Raw genomic sequence first — 22111 nt, forward strand, 5'->3', positions numbered from 1 at the left:
CTTCCGTTTCCGGGTTATCCTTCGCCGGAAGCAGTATATAGATGTCGTAAAAGTGTCGTGTAATTGGTGTATCCGGAAGAACGGGTGTGCGGCTTGAACATGGTGAGAAGAGGGTCTGTCGGAGCACTTGTATGGGGGGATTAGGAAGGACTCAGAGCTTGACTCCATTTCTTTTTCCTTACACTTTCCTTGTTTATTTGCATTCGGAACTTAGTTCTTAAACGGCTCTGAACCGAGCTTGTTGTGCTTTTAAGGAGTGAGGAGAGGGGTTGGGTGTTTGAAGGAAGAAGAGAATAGACAAGAGAAAAAGTACTTTAAAAAGATACAATGTACGCTTTTAACTCTAAAATTTCTGTTTCAAGGGAAAGCAAAAGAAAACAAGAAAGTATGCGACCATGAAGCGAATGCTTAGTCTCAGAGATGAGAGGCTGTGAGTGTCCAGAATCTTTTGGGTTCTTAAGACTGCCCAGAGATAGAGAAGTCACGAGGGGATAAGTAGCAAATATTTTTGTTGTTTTGTTTTCTCTTATAATATTGTGTCTTAGATTTGTGTCTCAGGAGATAATAGTCAGATGTGTAATAGTCACCGCGCTGCTGAGCGACTTTGCTGGGAAAGGCCATGGGAAATAAACATTTCTTAAGTGTTCACTTTGTTCCGCTCTTGTTATGTGCTTTGTCACATTTAAACATCATAACAATTGTGTGATGTAGACACCTTTATGTTCTTACCATTACATTGCTACATTCCCCAGAAAAAGATGTTTGTTGTCCTTGAAAGATGGTGAAGTCAAAGACCATGTGTTCAGCACTTGACACTTAAAACTGTTTTTGAAAGAGAATGAGAAAACTCCCAAATGACTCCATGTTATAAATCTTATATGAATCCAGATCACTGTGGAAGAAAAGAATAGAGAGAAATTCTCTATTATAAAGAGGACCTAAATAGTTGTTCTGCTTCTGTCAAGACTGGATAGGTTATTAAATAAGGACTGGTCTTCATTGTTTTTAAATTTCACAGAAACAGAATGGTTATGAGAGCCTCCAGAGTTAATCTTCCAAGCATTTGATGTGGATATATTAGGGACTGAAGATGTAACTTAGTGATAGAGCACTTACTTAGCTTGCATGAGGCCTTGACTTTGATCTCTAACACCAAAAAAAAAAAAAAAAAAAAAAGGCAAGCCATTGGTGTGGATTAATTATGTCCTTTAAAGGAATGAGGCCCCACTGATAATTTCTACTTACAGTTAAATTTTGTATATGTCATGTGATTTAGCACCAACTCCCTTTTTTTTTTTTTTTTCCATACTGGATGCTTTACCATTGAGCTACATCCCTTTATTTTGAGACAGGAACTTGCTAAATTGCTGAGGCTGGCATTGAACTTTGCAATTCTCTGCCTCAGCCTTCCAAGTAACTTGGATTACAGGAATGTACCACCCAGCTGTCTAACCCTTTATAAGAAGCATTTGGGAAAACGCCATTCCCTATCTACTATTAAAACATTTGAGGGGCTGGGGATGTGGCTCAAGCGGTAGCGCGCTCGCCTGGCATGCGTGCGGCCCGGGTTCGATCCTCAGCACCACATACAAACAAAGATGTTGTGTCTGCCGAGAACTAAAAAATAAATATTAAAAAAATTCTCTCTCTCTCTCTCTCTCTCTCTCTCTCTCTCTCTCTCTCTCCCCCCTCTCTCGCTCTCTCTTTAAAAAAAAAAAAAACATTTGAGTCATCAGAAGATAAATATCAACAACCTCTTTACTCACTTCTTGGGAGGGATTTGGGTCCTTGATATGAGAACTTCTTGCTAAGAAAGACACTATAGTTTAACCCACATTTACCCATTAACAGTTTTTTGGATTATTGGTTTTACTGAATAATTTTGATAGTTCCAGACTACTTTCCACTACAGTTATTTGCTCAGAAAGTGTAGGCTGATATTAACATAAAAATATAACAAAATAGGATTTGCTCTGTAGGAAAAAAAGAATGGAACTTTTTAATGAGCTAACTACTGTAATATTTTTCATCTCTCCTGTATTAACTTTTTTTTTCCCCAGTAAAGAAAAGGATAGATTAAAACCAAAAAAGAAACAAAAGAAAGATCCCAGTGCACTGAAGGAAAGAGAAGTGTGAGTAATCAAAAACTTTTATTAAATTTTCTTTTAAACCTGAAAGGGACAGCCCAAAACCTCTTAGAAATCCAGGCTTTCCATAAGCTGATTTACTCAATCATTTGTTAGTAAGTCTGACACATTATGCAAATAAGAGTGGTATTGCTGAGCATACACTGATGCCATTGGTTTGAAGGTTTTGGGATTTCATGGAGCTGTAAGATTTCCCCTAAAATCCTGGGAATATAATCTGAGAGTATTAGGTTTTTTGTTTGCCCAGAATCTTTTAGAAGACATAATTACCATTGTTTAACACGCCAGCATTTCATGAAATAAAGATTGTATTACCAAAAAAATAAATAAATACTAATGAATAAATAGTATTTTCAGAATAAGGTCATTTCTTTTAATAAATATATTTAACTTTACAAAAGCCTTACTGCATTTTCTTTGTTTTCTCAACCTGGTCCATGGAGTAGTATTTAAACATTTGGGACTTGTAGATGAGAAAAAGGCCCTGCTGTATTACATAATCCTAACACTGGACAAACTATTATCTTAGACCACATTCTGTACAACCAGTTTAGGATCCTATGAGAATAGCAAACTTGGTGTAGTATTATTCTGATTAAGATATCAGTATTCTACCACTTTTGTGTCCATGGCTACTCTGCTTCTGATAGAAAAAGATCTGTGTTGAATAATTGCTTTTTTAAATCTGTGGCAAAACATGCTAGTGTACAATTAAGATAAGCTTTTTTTTTTTTTTTTAAGAGTGAGAGAGAGAGAGATTTTTTTTTTTTTTAATATTTATTTTTTAGTTCTCGGCGGACACAACATCTTTGTTGGTATGTGGTGCTGAGGATCGAACCCGGGCCACACGCATGCCAGGCGATCGCACTACCGCTTGAGCCACATCCCCAGCCCCTAAGATAAGCTTTCACAGGATGGGATTGTGGCTTGGTGGTAGAGCACTTGCCTTGCATACGTGTGGCATTGGATTCAATCCTCAGCACCACATTAAAAAAAATAATAAAGTTAAAAAAACAGGGGCTGGGGATGTGGCTCAAGCGGTAGCGCGCTCGCCTGGCATGCGTGCGGCCCGGGTTCGATCCTCAGCACCACATACAAACAAAGATGTTGTGTCCGCCGATTACTAAAAAAAAAATAAATATTAAAAAATTCTCTCTCTCTCTCTCTCTCTCTCTCTCTCCTCTCTCACTCTATCTTTGAAAAAAAAAAAAAAGATAGAATTTTAAAAATAAATAAGCTTTTTACTTTCTCCCTTGCTTTCCTGTTTAGAACTTATTCCCAATTGAATAAGAGAAAAGGAACTTAATCTGTAGTGAACTATCCTCAGCAAAGACTTCATTTTCATTTTTTGTTCATACCAAAATATCAATGTAGACTTAACTTTGTGTTCTTATTTTTCTTTTTATTTCAGCCCCCAACACCCTTCCTGCTTATTCTTCCAATATAATACACAATTGGGCCCACCTTATCATATCCTGGTTGATACCAACTTTATCAATTTTTCCATTAAAGCCAAACTGGACTTAGTGCAGTCAATGATGGACTGTCTGTATGCCAAGTGTGAGTAACATACTTTTACATTTCTTTGACATTTGTTCAGAATAATCATATTTATCCAAAAACATGAAAAGAAGGAGATAGGATTTGCAATGAATGAATTGCCATTTAATTTGCAATGGTTATCATAGAAATGACCATTTTTAATGAAATGTTAAGCATACATGACTAGAAGTAATTGAACTTTCACAATTCAGAAAACAGTGCTTTGGCCATCGTTATGGATATCAATTCTGAACATAAAAAGGGAATTTTATGTTTTAGAATTTTGGATTTTAAAATTCTAGGTATATTAAAGTCTATTATAATTTTTCAGTATATACATTCTTTTATATTAAGGAGTGTAGAAAAGCTACAGACATTTTGTCATTTACAATCATAGAATCAGAAGTTGGATGATGGTTGATTTCTAAGTTTATTCAGATGTTATTTATTTGTACTAAAACGACCTGAGGTAATATATTTACACGTAGATGTGCAATTTACCATTACTAAAGTTCCCTTGTATACTTGGGTTATCTTCCTTCACACAATTTTCCAACACTGCCATGAACAGGCAAAAAAAATGTAGGCCATAACTTCCTAATAGTAAGATCTGATAAGTTTAAATTTGTGTATTTTCCAGTCACCTGATAAAAAATACAAATGAAAATTAGGCTTGTACTTTGTCATAAAGAATAAATTACTGGAATAAAAAGGGAAAGTTTATACCTCCTTTAATCTTTTTTAAAATATATTTTTAATTGTAGATGGACACAATATCTTTATTTATTTTTATGTGGTGCTGAGGATAGAACCTAGTGCCTCACACAAGCTAGGCAAGTGCTCTAACACTGAGCCACAACACCAGCCTCCTCCTTTAATTTGTAAAGGATACTATAGACACACCTTGTGTTATTGTGATTTTTAAAATTACACTTTACAACTGCTGCGGTGGCACACGCCTGTAATCCCAGTGGCTCAGGAAACTGAGACAGGAGGATCACAAATTCAAAGCCAGCCTCAGCAAAAAGCAACGTACTAAGCAACTCAGTGAGAGCCTAAAATAGGGCTGGGGATGTGGCTCAATGGTTGAGTGCCCCTGAATTCAATCCTTCGAACTCCCACACCCCCCAAAAAATTACACTTCACAGACATTGCATTTTTTACAAGTTGATGATTTATAACAGCCCTGCATAAAGCAAGTGTTTGAGCACCATTTTTCCTATAATATGTGTCCTCTTGGTAACTCATGATATTTCATATATTTTCCTTATTATTATATCTGTTTTATTAATCTGTGATCAGTGACTTTTGATGATATTGCTGTAAATGGGAACACCATGAACTGTCCCCATATAAGAAGGTACACTCAATCCATAAATGTTGTATGTGTTCTGATTGATCCCAACTACCATTCTACCACCTCTCTCCCTGTCCTCAGGCCTTCCTATTCCCTGAGATATAACATTACTGAAATTAGAATACTTAATAACCCTACAGTGGCTTCTAGGTATTCAAGTGAAAGGAGGAATCATGTACCTCTCCCTTTAAATAAAAAGCTAGAGGGCTGGGGATGTGGCTCAAACGGTAGCGCGCTCGCCTGGCATGCGTGCAGCCCGGGTTCGATCCTCAGCACCACATACAAACAAAGATGTTGCGTCTGCCGAAAACTAAAAAATAAATATTTAAAAAAAAAAAAAGCTAGATGCTGTTAAACTTAGTAAAGGTGTGTAAAAAGCTGAGACAGGCTGAAAGCTAGACCTCTTGTGCCAAAAGGTAGCCAGAATTGTAAATACAAAGGAAAACCTTTTAAAGAAATTAAAAAGTGTCAAAGTGCTATTCCAGTGAACACATAATTAGTAAGAAAACAAAACAATCTTTCTGCTGATATGGAGAAAGAAAATCAAACCAGCCACAACATTCCCTTGAGCCAAAACCTAATCCAGAGCAAGGCCCTTACTCTCTTCAATTCTCTGAAGTCTGAGAGAGATGAGGACACTGCAGGAAAAACGTTTGAAGCTAGCAGAGGTTGGATGAGGCTTAAGGAAAGAAGCCATCTTATTAAAATAAAGTGTGAGATGAAGCCTCAAGTGCTGATGTAGATGCTACTGCAAATGATCTAAAGGACCATCTAAGACTATTGGTGAAGGTGGCTACACTACACAACAGATTTTCACTGTTGACATGATAGCCTTATCCTGGAAGAATATACAACCTAGGATTTAAATAGCTATCAAGAAGTCAATGCGTGTCGTCAAAGGTCAGATTGACTCTGTTATTAGGGGCTAATGTAGTTGGTAACTTTAAGTTGATGCCAATGCTCATTTACCATTCCAAAAATCCTAGGGCTCTAAGGAATTTACTAATCTACTCTGCCTGTGCTCTATAAATAGAACAACAACATGTACAGCCTGAGGAATGAGAAGTCGTGATCCATTTGTGTTCAATGTGTCAAAATGCATTCTACTATCATGTGTAACTAATTAGTTACAAATTTTTTAAAAAAGATATACCAATAAAAAAATAGAACAACAAAACCTGGATAACAACACATTTGTTTATAATATGGTTTACTGAATGTTTTAAGCCTCCCCAATAATGATGATAGTTTGCTTTCCATCAGCAGTTCTCAGATCTCTTAAAAATATATATATATGTGTGTGTGTGTGTGTATACCTGGTGACCCAAGAGCTCTGATAGAGATTAATCTTATTTTTGTCCACTAGGAGAATATCCTTCTGAAGTCCATGAATCAAGGAGTAGTTTTTTGAATATTTTTTTAATTATACATGGTTACAATATTTTGTTTACTTACTTTTTTATGTTGTGCTGACGATTGAACCCAGTGCCTCACATGTGCAAGGCAAGCACTCTACCACTGAGCCACAGCCCCAGGCCTCAAGGAGTAGTTTTGACTTTCAAGTTTATTATTAAGAAATACTTTTAGTAAAGTCCTAACTGCCATTATCTATTTCTCTGATAGATCTGGACCTTTCCAGATTGAGGTGCCTTTAAGAATATTCATAGGCTGGGGTTATAGCTCAGTGGTAGAGCACTTGCCTAGCATGTGTGAGCCACTGGGTTTGATTCTCAGCACCACATATAAATAAACAAGATAGAGGTCCATCAACAACTAAAAAAATATTTTAAAAAAAGAACATGCATAATTTATGGGAAGAAGTTAAAATATCAACATTAACAGGAGGTTAGAAGAAATTGATTTCAGCCCTCATAGATGACTTTGTGGAGTTCAAGACTTCATGGAAAGGGATGATTATAGATAAGCATGTAGCTGGGTGCTGTAATTGCATGCCTATAATCCTAGTTATTTGGGAAGCTGAGGCAGGAAGATCGCAAGCTTACATACAACCTGTGAAAGATGGAACTTATCTTTATTAAAAATGAAAAATAGATCTTATTTTTGTTCTTTTCAAAAAAACAGCTCAGTGGTAGAATGCTTGCCTAGCATATGTGAGGTACTGGGTTTGATTCTCAGCACCACATATAAATAAATAAAGGTCCATCAACAACTTAAAAAAATTTTAAAACAGCTTTATTAGGATAATTCACATATTGTTCACAATTTAAAGTGTACGGTTCAGTTTCCTTTATTGTAGTCACAAGAGTTATGCATCATCAATCACAACAATTTTAGAACATTTTCATGACCTGGAGAAAATCCCTGTGCCTGTTAACCATCACTCCACAACCCTCCTCATTCTCCCCATCCCTAGGCAACTACCAATGTTCTGTCTTTATAGATTTGCTTATTCTGGACATTTCTTGAAAATAGAGTCATAATATTTGGTCCTCTTTCCTTTGACATAATGTTTTCAAGAGTCGTTCATGTTATAGCGTATATCACCACTCTACTAAGTAGAAAGTGTTTGTTTTGATTTATATCTCTTTAATTAGGAGTAAGATTGAGCATCTTTATGCTTATTGACCATTTCTATGTCCTAGTCTATGAACTGAAATGTAGCTTGGCAGTTAAGATCCCTAGTGTAAGGGTTGGGTATAGCCCAATGGTAGAGCACTTACCTAGTCTACATGAGGCCCTGGATTTGATTCTCAGAATTGCAAGGAGGAAGAAAAAAAAAAGATCCCAGAATAGACTATCCAAATCTTGACTTCACCATTATCTATCTAGTTACGTTTTTGCATCTGAAGATCCTTATCTATAAAATAGGAATGATGATAATTATGACAACAATGCTACCTGGTAGGTGTTATTATGAACACTAGAGTGAGACGGTTCTTATAAAGTACTTAGCACAGTGTCTGGCAAATAGTACACAATTACAAACTATTATTATAATAGCTGAGATATTTCATTTATAGGAATACATTAAGAAAATTAGCCCTTTTGACAAATGTGTAAAAATATTTTTCCCACCTTATTTTTTAGACTACTGTGGCTTTTGGTAGTGGTCAAGTTTTCTTTTATTTGTGTGATTAAATTTGTATTTTTTACGTAATTTCATGGCTTAAATTTAAATATTTTTTCCATCTACAAATTACACAAAAATAATAACAGGATTCGGCTTATTTTTTTCCCCACATTTATGACAGGTGCTTATTAAAGTCTATGGCATGTCTTTGTGACAATTCCCTAGTTGTTTTATAAATAGAGATTTCTTCTCTAGTTCTTTTTTTTTTAATTTGTTATTTTTAGTTATACATGACAGTCTTCTCTAGATCTTAGCTGTTATTCCAGAAGTTTCTTGGATCTATTAAAGACTGACCAGGACATAATTCACATAATTTATCCACAAGTTCTGTTGTTAACTTTTTTGTATTTTTTCCTGGCAGGTATCCCTTGTATAACTGATTGTGTAATGGCTGAAATTGAGAAATTGGGGCAAAAATATCGAGTGGCTTTAAGGTAAGAAGGATCTAGTCTAGTTTTATTTTAGATTGGTTTACTAAAGATTCTTTTATTTTTTTTTTAATATTTTTAGTTGTAGATGGACACAATGCCTTTATTTTATTCATTTATTCTTATGTGGTGGTAAGGATTGAACCCAGTGCCTCACATGTGCTAGGCAAGTGCTTTACCACTGAGCCACAACACCAGTCCTTAGTATAATGAAGATTCTTTTGACCCTTCTTCATCTCTTTGCCTTCCAAAGAGTGATTGACCAATTAGACAAAATAAAAATTAAACAAAACTTTTATGATTTTAAAAATTAAATAAAGTTTAAAAGATTTTAAGCTCAACCTCTTTGAACAAAGCTACTTAGTCATATTGATCTTGTGACTCCTTTTAATTTCCTCTCAATTTTTCCATTAGAAGTTATTTATTAGTTTGTTATAAAAACATCTCTTTCAGTATCTCACACTTAAAATGTATACATTTAAAGTTTTGAGTTTACTCTAGAAAATTGAATTTAGAACTTTGAATTTAGAGTAGGCATCCTCAACATGTGTCCATGGACTTCTGAGTACCAGAGACTTTTGCACAAAACCTTTTATTCACAAAACTCATTTTATAATAATAGAGCCATTGCTTTTGTCACTGTGTTGACATTTGCACTGATGACATTGCTTATGCCTTAGTATGAATCAACATAATGGGCTCCTACAAGGCTAGTGGCCGTTGTATTCCTCACTGCTCTTCACTGGCAGTTTTTTTTAAAAAGAGCCAGAGTTGCTTAAGAATGTCCTTGAAACTAGCTATAGTGGCACACACCTATAATCCCAGTGGCTGGGAAAGCTGAGACAGGAAGATCGCAGATTTAAAGCCAGGCTTGGCAACTTAGCAAGACTCTCTATCAAAAATAAAAAGGAAATAGCTGGGAATGTAGCTAAGTGGTAGAACATCCTAGGTTCAATCTCCAGTGAGGCAGATTCCTTAATGAAGCAGTAAAATTTAACTTCATTATATCTTGACCTTCAAATACACATCAGTGTTCTTTGTGATGAAATGTGATGCATACACAGAGCACCTCTGCTACATACCAATGGACAAAAGTTATCTCAATGAAAAGTGTTGTGTGTGTGTTTGAGTTGGGAGCTGAACCAGCTGGTTTTTCATGGAATGTCATTGTTTCTGTGAAGGAACAACTGATAAACACTGGTTATTTAGACTTTGTTATTTGACAAACATTTTCTCAAAAATTAACAGTGGTGTCAGGCATGGTGGCACACACCTATAATCCCAGTGGCCTGGGAGGCTAAGGCAGAAGGATCACGAGTTCACAGCCATCCTAGCAAAAGCCAGTTGCTAAACAACTCAATGAGATCCTGTCCCTAAATAAAATACAGAAAAGAGGTGGGGATGTGGCTCAGGGGTCAAGTGCCCCTGAGTTTAATCCCTGGTACCAAAAATAAAAATAAAAAATAACAGTGGTGAACACATCACTTCGAGGAAAGCAACTTACCATATCAGTCACCAGTGATAAAATTCAAGCTTATGGTGAGCTTATCACATCCTCAATATTAAAGACCTTCTTATTGTTCTTATTGAGACCAGTGGAGGTAACAGGTGTGATTTTTTTCATAACTTATAATGAAAAGTGCCAATAGTTGGAAAAAGCACTATACCTCAACTAATGACTGTTTTCTAAGTGACTTATGAATGATGTCACAAAATCATGCCATGGCTAAAAAACATGTTCAATAGACCAGTGGATTATTTTTGTCACCTTTATGGAGATATAATTTCTATACTATAAAATTCACTAATTTAAATTGTATAATTTGGTGAGTTTGGCATACGTATATAACAGTAGGACTTCTATTATAGTCAAGAAATAAAACATTCCTGTCTAGAAATTTTATTTCATTTATAGGAATTCTAGAAAAGGCAAAACTAGAATAGAATACAGAGTAGTGGTTTCCTGGAGCCAAGAGTAGGAGCGGGGATTAACTTCAAAGAGGCATGAGGCAGCTTTTTGTGGAGAAGAAAATGTTCTATTTCTCAGTGGTGGAAGAAGTTCCATGGATATATAAGTCTGTTAAAACTTATGCAAGCATATCTCTATAACTAGAGATTTCTATTATATTTCATTGATATAAAAAAGATGATTTTTTAAAGGCAAAAGAACAAATGGAACATCTTAGATAGTATTGTTTAGGTCAGTAGGAAAGTAATAAATTACTAAAATACTGATTACATCTGTAGGAAGAAAGAAAAATTGGATCTTTATCTCACACAAAAATCAATTCCAGGTAGAGGAAATATCTAAACTTTTAGTAGAAAATATAAAGAATATCTTAATGAGCTGAGGGTGGGTAGGACTTTCTCAAGAAGTCCAAACTATAACAAAATTAATCAATTTGACTATATGGAAATTGAATGCTTCTTTATAACAAAAGATACCATAAGCAAAATTAAGACAAGCCAGAGACATTGAGAAGATATTAATAACACATGTAATGAACAAATGGCTTATTTTCAAACTGTATAAAGAACTTCTATATATATCTAAGAAAAAGACAAATAATCCTTAAATTCAATCAGGTTGGCAAAAACAAATTAAATCTGCTTGACAATGCCCAAAGTAGTTGAGTTTGTATAACAATGGGAATTCTCATACTCAACTACTATGGCTGTCAATGTGACATGACTTTGGAAAGCAATCTGGCAATATCTGGTAAAATCAAGGTTGTCCATGCTGTTCCAACACTGTCTTTCAACCTAGAGCTCATAGTCTGTATGTTGTGAAATCAGTTTAATGAGTCACAACTAATATTGTTTTTAATGTAATAGAATGTTAGCATGCCTTGCATGAGGTAAGAGTTGAATACTGTTTCACAAAACTCTTTTCACTTTTATAAGCTTGTGTATAAAAGTGCAAAGTGAGTGCTAGTAGACTGCATTCATACTGTGGCGTCTGGTAATACAGAAAGGCACTGCCATAAAGAAACTCACACAACAATTGTAGAGTCAAGTTTTGGAATTTTCTTATGTAATAGCAAAAAATTATAGGTAGCCAAAGGTCCTTTAAGGAGAGAATGGACAAATTATGGAATGTTCATGAATAAAATACTATATAGGAGTGAAAATGGGTGAACTAGAGTTATAATTGTCAATATGGATAAATCTCAAAAGCATTATAAAACAACCAAGAGCATACATTTATCTAAAGTTTAAAAACATGCAAGCCAATATTACACTGTATATAGGTATGTACATATGAAATCTTACATCTGTAGTAAAGTGTGTGTGGATGATAAATATGGAATGAAATTCAGCATAATAATTATTTGTAGTGGGGTAGAGAGGGACTGGGATTGAATTCAGGGGTGCTTTACCACTGAACTACATCCCCAGCCCTTCTTATTTTTTATTTTGAGACATGGTCTTGCTAAGTTGCTTAGGGCCTCAGCCTCCCACCTTGCTGAGATTACACCACTGCACCTGGCTCTTTAATGAAAATTTAATCTTCATCCATTTTTGCATATCTGAAATAATTCAAATTAAAAGGGGAAAAGAAGTAATTATTTTTTAAATAATATAAATAAATAGCGGGAGGCTGGAGTTGTAGTTCAGCAGTAGAATGCTTGCCTTACATGTGTGAGGAACTGGGTTCAATTCTCAGCACCGCATATAATGAGGAAATAAAATAAAGGTCCATCAACAACTAAAGAAAATTTTAAAAAATAAATGAACGGTGGGAGAGGGAGGGAAATATGGGCACAAGTTTGATTATGTAGAGAAACAAATGGGGTGTTAGCTAAAAGGAAGTGCTAATTAAACTTTTTTTTTTCCTTTTTTATGATGGGAAAGTACTAGAGCATGTTGGTCTGTCCCCCAGAAAAGAGCCAGTTAAGAGGAAGAAATAAGTAATTCCAAAAGTGAAAGGTGTAGCCAAAGAGCCAAGTCACAAGACTGTTGCCTACATCTTTTCTCAGCTACCAGCCTGTATTCCTTCTAGTGTATCCTCCTTACCCAGCATGCTAATTCTTCCCATGATAGAACTTGGTTCATATCACTCTTCCCTCAGAAATCTCTTTTGGGCCAGGTGTGGTGCCGCACGCCTGTAATCCCAGCTACTCAGGAGGCTAAGACAGGAGGATCACAAGTTCAAAGCCATCCTCAGCAAAAGCAAGGTGCTAAGCAACTCAGTGAGACCCTGCTTCTAAATAAAATAAAAAATAGGGCTGGGGATGTGACTCAGTGGTCAAGTGCCCCTGAGTTCAATCCCAGTGCCCTACCCCACAAAAAAAAAAAATCATTTTTGGTACCAGGGATTGGTACCCAGGGGTGCTTAACCACTGAGCCACATCCCCAGCCCTTTTTTATTTTGAGATAGGGTTTTGCTGAGTTGCTTAGGGCCTCACTAAATTATTGAGGATAACCTTGAACTTGGAATCCTCCTGCCTCAGCCTCCTGAGCTACTGGGATTACAGGTATACACCACTTTATTTAGCCCTTGCCTCAGAAATCTTATACTAACTCCCACCACCTTTGTCATGAAGCTCACACTCCTCAGCCTGGCATTGGAGATTAGCCTTATTTTACCCTCCTCTCCATAAACACTTCTCCGCCAGATGTGCTCACTCTTTCCTGATCAGCAGCAAACATTTTATTGTTGGATGGTGCCCTGTTTGGAATATGCCTACCCTCACTTTGCTTCGTACATTCTTTCATCTTTATTTTATTCATCTCTATGTCTTTTTCTAAATTATCCAGCCCACATTGATCTAGCACTGAACTACTGCAATATGGAGTATTTTTGTTGCGCTTGGTACCTGTGTGCTACCTTGTATTTTTATCCATTTCAGTGACTCATCATCGTTGTGTAACAGAAAGAACAGAGCCCTAGGAATCACCAACTCAGGATTTTTCCTTTTTCAGATTTATATGAAAATAATACATTTTTATGACAAACAGAATAAATATACAGATAATTAAAGAGTCCTTCTCCACATTCACACTTTGACCATTTTCCTATCCTCAGAGTGATAATTAAAAAATCTTAGTTTACATATTTTTTCAGACCCTTTTCTATGCAGTGTAAGTCTAGAGAAAGATTACCTGAGAAGGGAATTTTTATTTTCTTAATTTAATCGTGTGTTCATTCATACTTTTATATATGCATTTTTGCTTATATATTGTTCATTGGCCTCCTATGTTTACTGCACAGTCCTTCCACATTCCCTCTTTTTTTTTTTTTTTAAATAGGACAGGGGTACCCAAATATCTTAACTTTACCTTGTTGCTGGATATTTAGAGTGCCTTCTTTTTTTACTGTTATAAACCACACTGTAATTCCCATCCTTGTGCCTGTCTTCCAGTACATTCGTATAAAACAACTTCCTAAAAATGAACTGTCAAATTAATTTGGTTTTGAATCCTGGCTTTTCCCAACTATGTAGGTTTAAGCAAATTAACTTCTCTGAACTTGCTTCTTCTTTAAAATGGAAATATAATTCAGAGTTCTGCGATGATTAATTGACTGCAGGCATACCATCAGTTATCAGTCAGCAAGCTTTGACTCCCAGCTCTGAAAGGTGTGTTTCTAGTTAAAAGATAAGCTTCAGGAGGAGAAGGTGCCTGAAAATCTGCAGAGGTCATGTTGCTTTCACTTCACTGATTGAGGCACAGGAGATTATCCAGTTGCTTGAGTGTTTTCTTTAATCCACTTTTATAACCCTGCAGGATTGCAAAGGATCCCCGCTTTGAACGATTACCATGCACGCACAAAGGAACCTATGCAGATGACTGCTTAGTACAAAGAGTAACTCAGGTATCATAAGTTTTTAAATGTTTACTTCTACTTTAAAACAAAAAAGGTAAACTATTATCTCCTGAATGTTCATGGTCAGAAAAGTATCTAGAAATATAAATGAGTTAAAAAATTATATAACATCCATTCACAAGAAGCATAAATTTCCTCATTTTCTTGAGAAAGTGCATTGAAAATTTATATTCTAACCATAATGGGAAGAGCACAGGTTGGGGATGAAGCATGGTTTCAAATCTCAGCACCTGCACTGCCTGGGGATGTGATTTGGGTTACACTGGTTATAGTCTATTTTTTTCTGTTTGTTTGTTTGTTTGTTTCTTTTTTAATTGGAGCTTTGTAGTTATACATAGTAGTTGGGTTCATCCTGACAAGACTCATACATGCATGGAATTTGATTTCATTTCATGAGTCCCCTCCTTTTCCCTCCTGCTTTTTTCCTTCCGTCCTCCCTCCCCTTTTCCATTCTCCTTCTTCTACTCTACTAAACTTCCTTTCACTCTCTATTAAATTATAATTGATTGTTTTTTTAAGTCACTTTTTTTCTTTTTTTGTAGTTATAGATGGACACAATACCTTTATTTTATTTATTTATTTTTATTTGGTGCTGAGGATCAAACCCAATGCCTCACATGGGCCAGGCAGGTGCTCTGCCACTGAGTCAGAACCCCAGCCCAGTTAATTGGTACTTTATGTTAGCCTCCTCTTCCCTCCTCCTTTCCTTTATTGTACTTCACCTTCCATATGTGAGAGAAAACATTCCACCATTGAGTTTGGCTAATTTCACTTAGCATGATATTCTCTAGTTCCATACATCTACTTCATTTTCAAATGCCACAACTTGATTTTTATGGCTGAATAGAACTCCTGTGTGTGTGTGTGTATATGTATGCATACGTATACATACACATCACATCTTCTTAATCCATTTATCTATTGACAGGCATCTGGGTTAATTCCATAATTTAGCTATTGCAAATTATGCTGCTATAAACATTGTTGTGGATATATCACTGTAGTATGCCAATTTTAGATCTTTTGGGAAAATACCAAGAACTGGGATATAGCTGGGTCATATAGTGGTTCCATCACTAATTTTTTGAGAAATCTCCATAGTGCTTCCCAGAGTGGTTGTATTAGTCTGCAGTCCCATCAGTAGTGTACAAGTGTAACTTCTTCTCCACAACCTCACCAGCATTTATTATTGTTGTATTCTTGATCATTGCCATTCTGACTAGAGTGAGATGAAATCTTGGTGTAATTTTGATTTGCATTTCCCTGATTACTAGATGTTGAACACCGTATATTTGTCAGCCATTTGTGTTCCTTCTTTTGAAAAGTTTCTGTGTTGTTCTTTTGCATTTATTGGCTGAGTTATTTGGGTGTTTTTTGTTTGTTTGTTTGTTTGTTTGGTTCGTTGCTTTTTGGTGTTGAGTTTTTTGAGTTCTATTGTATATTCTGGATATTAGTACCCTCTTGGAGGAGTAGTTGGCAAAGATTTTCTCCCATTCTGCAGGCTCTCTCTTCAATCTCTTAATTGTTTCCTTTGCTATGCAGAAACTTTTTAATTTGACAGCATCCCACCTATTTCAGATCGGGTATTATGATGCCTTCTGCTTTGCTTTTCTAGATTAGTATTGCTTTGTCTATTCTGGATCTCTTATTCTTCCAAATGAATTTTTTTTTGAGAGAGAGAGAGAGAATTTTTTTAATATTTATTTTTCAGTTTTCGGTGGACACATCTTTATTTTATTTTATGTGGTGTTGAGGATCAAACCCAGTGCCTCTCGCATGCCAGGCAAGCACTCTACCACTGAGCCACAACCCCAGCTCTTGACTTATTAATTTTGCCTATCCAAGAACATAAGATATCTTTCCATCTTCTAAGTTTTCTTCAATTTCCTTTTTGAGTGTTCTGTAATTTACATTATAGGGCTTTTTCACCTCCTTGGTTAGATTAATTCCTGAATTTTTTTGTTTGTTTTGTTGGCTGGTCGGTTGGGGTTTTTTGGTTTTTTGTTTTGTTTTGTTTTTGGGTTATTATGAATGGGATGATTTCCCTAATTTCTTTCTTGACTGAATCATAGAAAAGCTATTGGCTTATGGTTGTTGATCTTGTATTCTACTACTTTGCTAAACTCATTTATAAGCTCTAAATTCTTCTGGGGGAGATTTTTGAATCTTCTAGATAAAGGATCATATTGTCAGCAGATAGTTTGATTTCTTCTTTTTCTGTCTTTGAATCCACTGATTCTTTATCCCTCAAATCTCTAAAATGGTTTGGGTTTATGTAGATATAATCATATATCAGATTCCACCTCCCTATGATTCTAAAATAAGGTTCCATTTCCTCCTCATGCAGGTATTTTGTCCTTTTCCACCATGCCTAACCCAAAAGTGTTTTCTCATTTACATCAAAATCTCCTAGGGTGCTGTCTCACACTTATCCTGGAATAAGTAGGTTTTGAATTGTTCTATTCTGACCTCCTTGTCAAGTGCCACACGAACTTTACAGGTAACTCTTATAAGAGCCTCTCTTGGGATAGGGGTATAACTCGGTAAGAGAGCTTGCCTATTATGCACCAAGCTCTATGTTCCTCAGTTCTGCTTAAAAAAAAAAAAAAAACTCTTCTCCCTTGCTGAGGATAATCATTTTCATCTGGTGATTGTTCTGTGTCTTTTTAGCCACTTTCTCATAGATGGGGCCAGCATTGCCCATAATTTCCCACAGCCCAGCAGGCACCACACTGCAACTTTTTGTAAAACTCAATGGAAATTTGGATATGACAAAACTAAGGTACAACACAAAATGTTGCAGCTTTCAGAGATGCTAAGCTCAAACTACGGTTCCTGGATATCCTGTTCTGGGCTCCCAGCCCAAGGAGTAGCCTATCTCCACATTGAGAGGCTTTAAAGCACATCTAAGCCCTGAGATCAGGGAAAGGAGAGAGCTGTGCCCTAAGGTAGAAGAGTCTCTTACATTTATGAGACAGAAAACAGCTTGTGGCTCATAAACAGTGTTTTACCTTCTTCCCCTCAAGATTCTTAGAATCATATTCAGCCTAAGCAATTTATTATGTATTTATAAATATGAGCTCCTAGAGCACAGTAGCTACTCAACAGATTGTTGTAGCCTTCCTTTTTCTAGTTACTGTGAAAATGAATGATTCTTAAGATTAGTCAATAGTTGTGCAATTTTCCAATAGTCATTAAATACACTTAGTGAGCTCTGTATGAACATCAATGGATATCTCTTTCAGCACAAGTGTTACATCGTGGCCACAGTTGACCGTGACCTTAAACGAAGAATCCGGAAGATCCCTGGAGTTCCTATCATGTACATTTCTAATCACAGGTAAGAAATTTCTCTTGGGAAAGTAACTAGAAGAATATAGTTGATGTTAATTTAAAAAGAGTTCAGGCTGGGTGTGATGGCTCACGCCTATAATCCTAGCAATTTGGGAAACTGAAGCAGGATGATCCCAAGTTTGAGGCCAGTCTTAGCAATTTTGGGAGAACTCAAAAGCAACCTAGTGAGACATGGACACAATACTTTTATTTTTTATTTATTTTTTTTAATGTGGTGCTGTGGATCAAACCCAGTGCCTTCCACAAGCGAGGCGAGTGTACTGCCACTGAGCTACAACCTCAGCCCCTCGATCTCAATTTTTAAACAATAAATGCAGCACCCCGGGGTTTAGTTTTCCCCAAATGAGGTCAAGTTACAAGGTTATAAAAGGATTTCAAATAAGTTACTATATCAAATATTTACATGGTTGTATTGAAGAAATGAGACAAAGTATCAAGAGCAAGGACAGAAAATAAAGATAGGATTTAGGAATGAAGCAGACACTCAAATTGTTAAATAAGAATAGATACATTGCTTTAAATACAAAACATTATTTTAAATCAAGCTAATCTTTTTTGGCCAGAAATAACCTTCTTGAAAGATGTGGTTTTTTTTTTAAGATTTTTTTTTTTTTTTTAAAGATACTTTGATTAGCACCTCGTTTGGGAAACTAACAGCTTATTTAAAAAAAAAAAAAAAAAAAAAAAACATTCTTTAGTGTTCTTGTAAGTTTCTGGGTCAAACTATAAGTGACCAGCTTTTCAGCAGCTTGAGGATCACAGTGTGGTGAGAATATGGGCTAAGAACTTGGGCTTCCCTGGATTCAGACATTGGCTCCCCTACTTGCTAACTTTGTGAATTTGAAGAAAAAGATAATATAGTCAGTGTTTTGATGTCAGTCACTCATTATGAGGTCCCTCTAAAATATTCCCATTGACAAAAGAAATTCATAGTGGGGATAAGTGTTATAATGAGTAAAGGATGAGTTTTTAGATGGGTTCTACCCACCTTTCTTACCAATGTTGATTTTCTACCCTGAACAGATACAACATCGAGCGTATGCCAGATGATTATGGAGCCCCTCGATTCTGATTCTTACAAGACAAAGTCCTCTATCTTCCTTCGACCAACTTTCTCAGTTGCCAGTTCAGTAAACATGCTATAGAATATAGAATAATTCCTATAGCATGAATTATTTGCTCTGTTATGAGCTAAATATGATTAAATATACTCACTTCTTGATGCTTTTTGAAAATGATATTTTGTTGCCTTTAAAAATTTGTTGCATTTTTTAAATAAATCATATGTTCCAGTCATTATTCACATTATTAGATTTACTCAAAGTTTTTAAAGTTTATATTCAGTACTTAATAAGATTTGGTCCTGCCCTCACAACACTAAACATGGTTGAAGAGAAAAACATGCAAATGAATAAATATAGTAAAATAGTGCTAGGGTACAAGTATTAGGCAAGTTGTGGGCACATGAAGGAGAAAGGAAGGATTTCTTTTTATTTGGTTGGAATGGGAAGGGAGGAAAGGCTAGAAGTAGTAATGTTTGAGTTAAACTTAAAAATGAATGAGTGCTTACACAGTAAACAAGACAAAGAAGATGAAGCACAGGAAGTAGTATGAATATGGAGACATGAACATGATTGACTTGTACAGATAATTGCTGGAAAAACTTTATGACTGGAACATAGGAAATCATGGGGCAATAGGGGATATACCCACATCTGAGACCCATGAAGTGGGAGGTAAAAAGGAGGGGGCCTTATTTATCACCAAAGGGTTTGGACTTATCCTAAGGTCAATAAGGTGTTCTTAAATTGTTAAGCGGTAAAGCCAGGCACAGGGAGTGCATGCCTGTAATCCAACAACTTGGTGTAGGAGGATCACAAGTTTGAGGCCAGCCTCAGCAACTTAGCAAAAACCCTGTCTCAAAATCAAAATGAAAAGGGCTACGAATGTAGCTTAGTTGTACAGCACTCCTAGATTCAATCACTAGTACTGAGGGAAAAAAGAAATTAAGCAGACAGGTAATATGATCAATATAGATATTTTAAAATGACTACAAGGTAATGTAAGAATAGATAAATAGATCATTAAAGCACAGTGGAAAGTCCATAAATAAGCCTATGTATTTATGGGAATTTGTTATATTAGTAAGTTGCTATTTCAAATCTGTAGGACAAGGAAATTATGTTAGAATGCCAAATAATGTGAAGTCATCTATTAGGGTTAGAATCCTGATTCCACCAGTTATAGTCTGTATAAGTTGGGTAAACCACATAACCATTTGATACTTTCCTTATTTCTTCTTTAAAATGTTTTATTTAATCCTCAAAACAAGCCTGATAAGGTAAGATTAAATTGAGTAATACCTGGCCCAAGGAAGTGTTGTTCAATAAATATTAGTGATTATTGGGATGTAGCTCATGGCAAAACGTCTGCCTTGCATTCGCAAAGCCTGGGTTCGACCCCAGTTCCAAAAAAGACAAATAAAAAAGAATCCCACCAAGTATTAGTGATTATTGCATTATTGCAATGGCAAGGTGACTGTATTTGGAGAAGAAAAAAATTCTTATTCACATGATTCATGAGAATATACTTTAAAGTAGATCAAAGACCTAAATTTTGTTTTGAACTAAGAAGTGTTAGAATAAAGAAAAATGTGTTCCTAACTTTTAGGTAGAATTCTTCAATAAGAAGCAGAACACCAGAGGGCTGGTGTTGTGGCTCAGTGGTAGAGTGCTCGCCTAGCACGTGCAAGGTGCTGGGTTCAGTCCTCAGCACCACATAAAAATAAATAAATAAAATAAAGGTATTGTGTCCAACTACAACTAAAAAAAAAAAGTTAAAAATAAAGAAGCAGAACACCATAAATAAGTTTGAATTTTATTAAATTATAATTTTCCATGCAAGACACTCCCCTCCCTAAAATAACAAGTGGCTGATAAAAAGATATTCTAAAATAATACAACAAGGATGTAGGGAAATGGGTACTTAAGTCATGCTGACAAAGGTATTTACCCCAAGAGAGATGAAAATGTGTTTATAAAAAGGCTTATACACCTATGTTCATAAATTCAAAAAGCAAAAACTTAACCTAAACATCCATCAGTAGGTAAATGAATAAACATATGTGGTATGTTCATACAGTGGAATACTATTCATCAATGAAAGGAATCAACTACTGATTCAACAACATAGAGTAGTCTCAAAACAAGTTGAACAAAAGAAGCCAGGTATAAAACAATATACACTGTATGGTTCTGTTTAAATTCTAGGGAAAAAAATAAATCTATAACTATAGTAAGTAAATTATTGATTGCCTAAGGTCAAGATGAAGATGGCCAGGTATAGGCACAAGGGAATTTTGGGGAGTCCTGGAAATGGTGTGTGTTATGATGGTTACTTGAATATATTGATTTGTCAAAACACATTGAAGTATATATAGAATGGGTGTCATGTTGTATGGAATATTTGCCTCAGGAAGAAAAGAAGAAAAAGACATGCAAAAAAATTTTTTTAAATATGCTGTTTGAATATGCAATATGAACAATATTGGGGTTTTGCTTGTGGGCAATTTTGTGGAAGTTCCACATACACTTGAAAAAGTCTTCTCAAGATAAATGTTTTAATATCCATAAAATCTACCCAATTGCTTAGGCCTTCTCTATCCTTTTCATTTTTGACACTTTGATCTGTCTCAAACTGAGAAAAAAATACATGAGGATTTCCTAATATTAGTGTATTTTGTCTATTTCTCTTTGCACTTTCTTAGAGTTTCCATTTCATAAAAGTTGCTACTGTGAGCCAGGAGTGGTAGTGCATGCCTGTAATCCCAGTGGCTTAGGAAGATGGTAAATTCAAAGCCAGCCTCAGAAACATAGTGAGGCCCTAAGCAACTTAGTAGTACCCTGTTTCAAAACAAAGGGCTAAGGATGGGGCTCAGTGGTTAAGCGCCTCCTGAATGATATCAGTTCTGGGAGTGTGCTTGTCTTGTTTCTATCCAATTATTGTATATTTGGCATGTGAAGGCTGATCATTGTTCTTTTGGTGCATAGGTCTCTAGATCAAGAAAAGCCACACCTCCTGATACAGACACTGCTATATATACCCCTTGTTGTAGGGACTGCTGTACATAACCTTTGAGTATTGCCTTGACTGGACAGGACTTTGAGATTGTCTCTGTAGCAGAAAAGGTTGCATATACTTTACCTGTGGACGGGAGAGTGAATTTAACATTTGGTATCTAGAAGAGAGTGTGGCATTCAATTGTGCTGCCCACCAATTATTTCTGGCTTTTTTGTGGACCCAGGTTGGAAATGCTCTTCTGCACCATCTTTGAAGCTAGGTGTGGCAATGTGACTTGCCTTG

At 35.8% G+C, this 22111-nt stretch overlaps 1 protein-coding gene across 1 annotated transcript; it reads left to right on the forward strand.

The window, feature by feature from the left end:
• The first annotated feature begins 32 nt into the window (after positions 1-32).
• On the forward strand, positions 33-18971 carry FCF1 (FCF1 rRNA-processing protein). The gene is made up of 8 exons (XM_081293146.1): positions 33-102; positions 363-430; positions 2061-2132; positions 3559-3707; positions 8499-8571; positions 14296-14383; positions 17641-17735; positions 18773-18971. Exons 1-8 carry the CDS (start codon positions 100-102, stop codon positions 18819-18821), a joined length of 597 nt encoding a protein of 198 aa, XP_081149272.1. The 5' UTR covers positions 33-99; the 3' UTR covers positions 18822-18971.
• The last annotated feature ends 3140 nt before the right edge of the window (positions 18972-22111 follow it).

Source organism: Spermophilus citellus, assembly GCF_964194105.1.
Source record: "Spermophilus citellus genome assembly, chromosome: 4".
Lineage (NCBI taxonomy): Eukaryota > Metazoa > Chordata > Mammalia > Rodentia > Sciuridae > Spermophilus > Spermophilus citellus.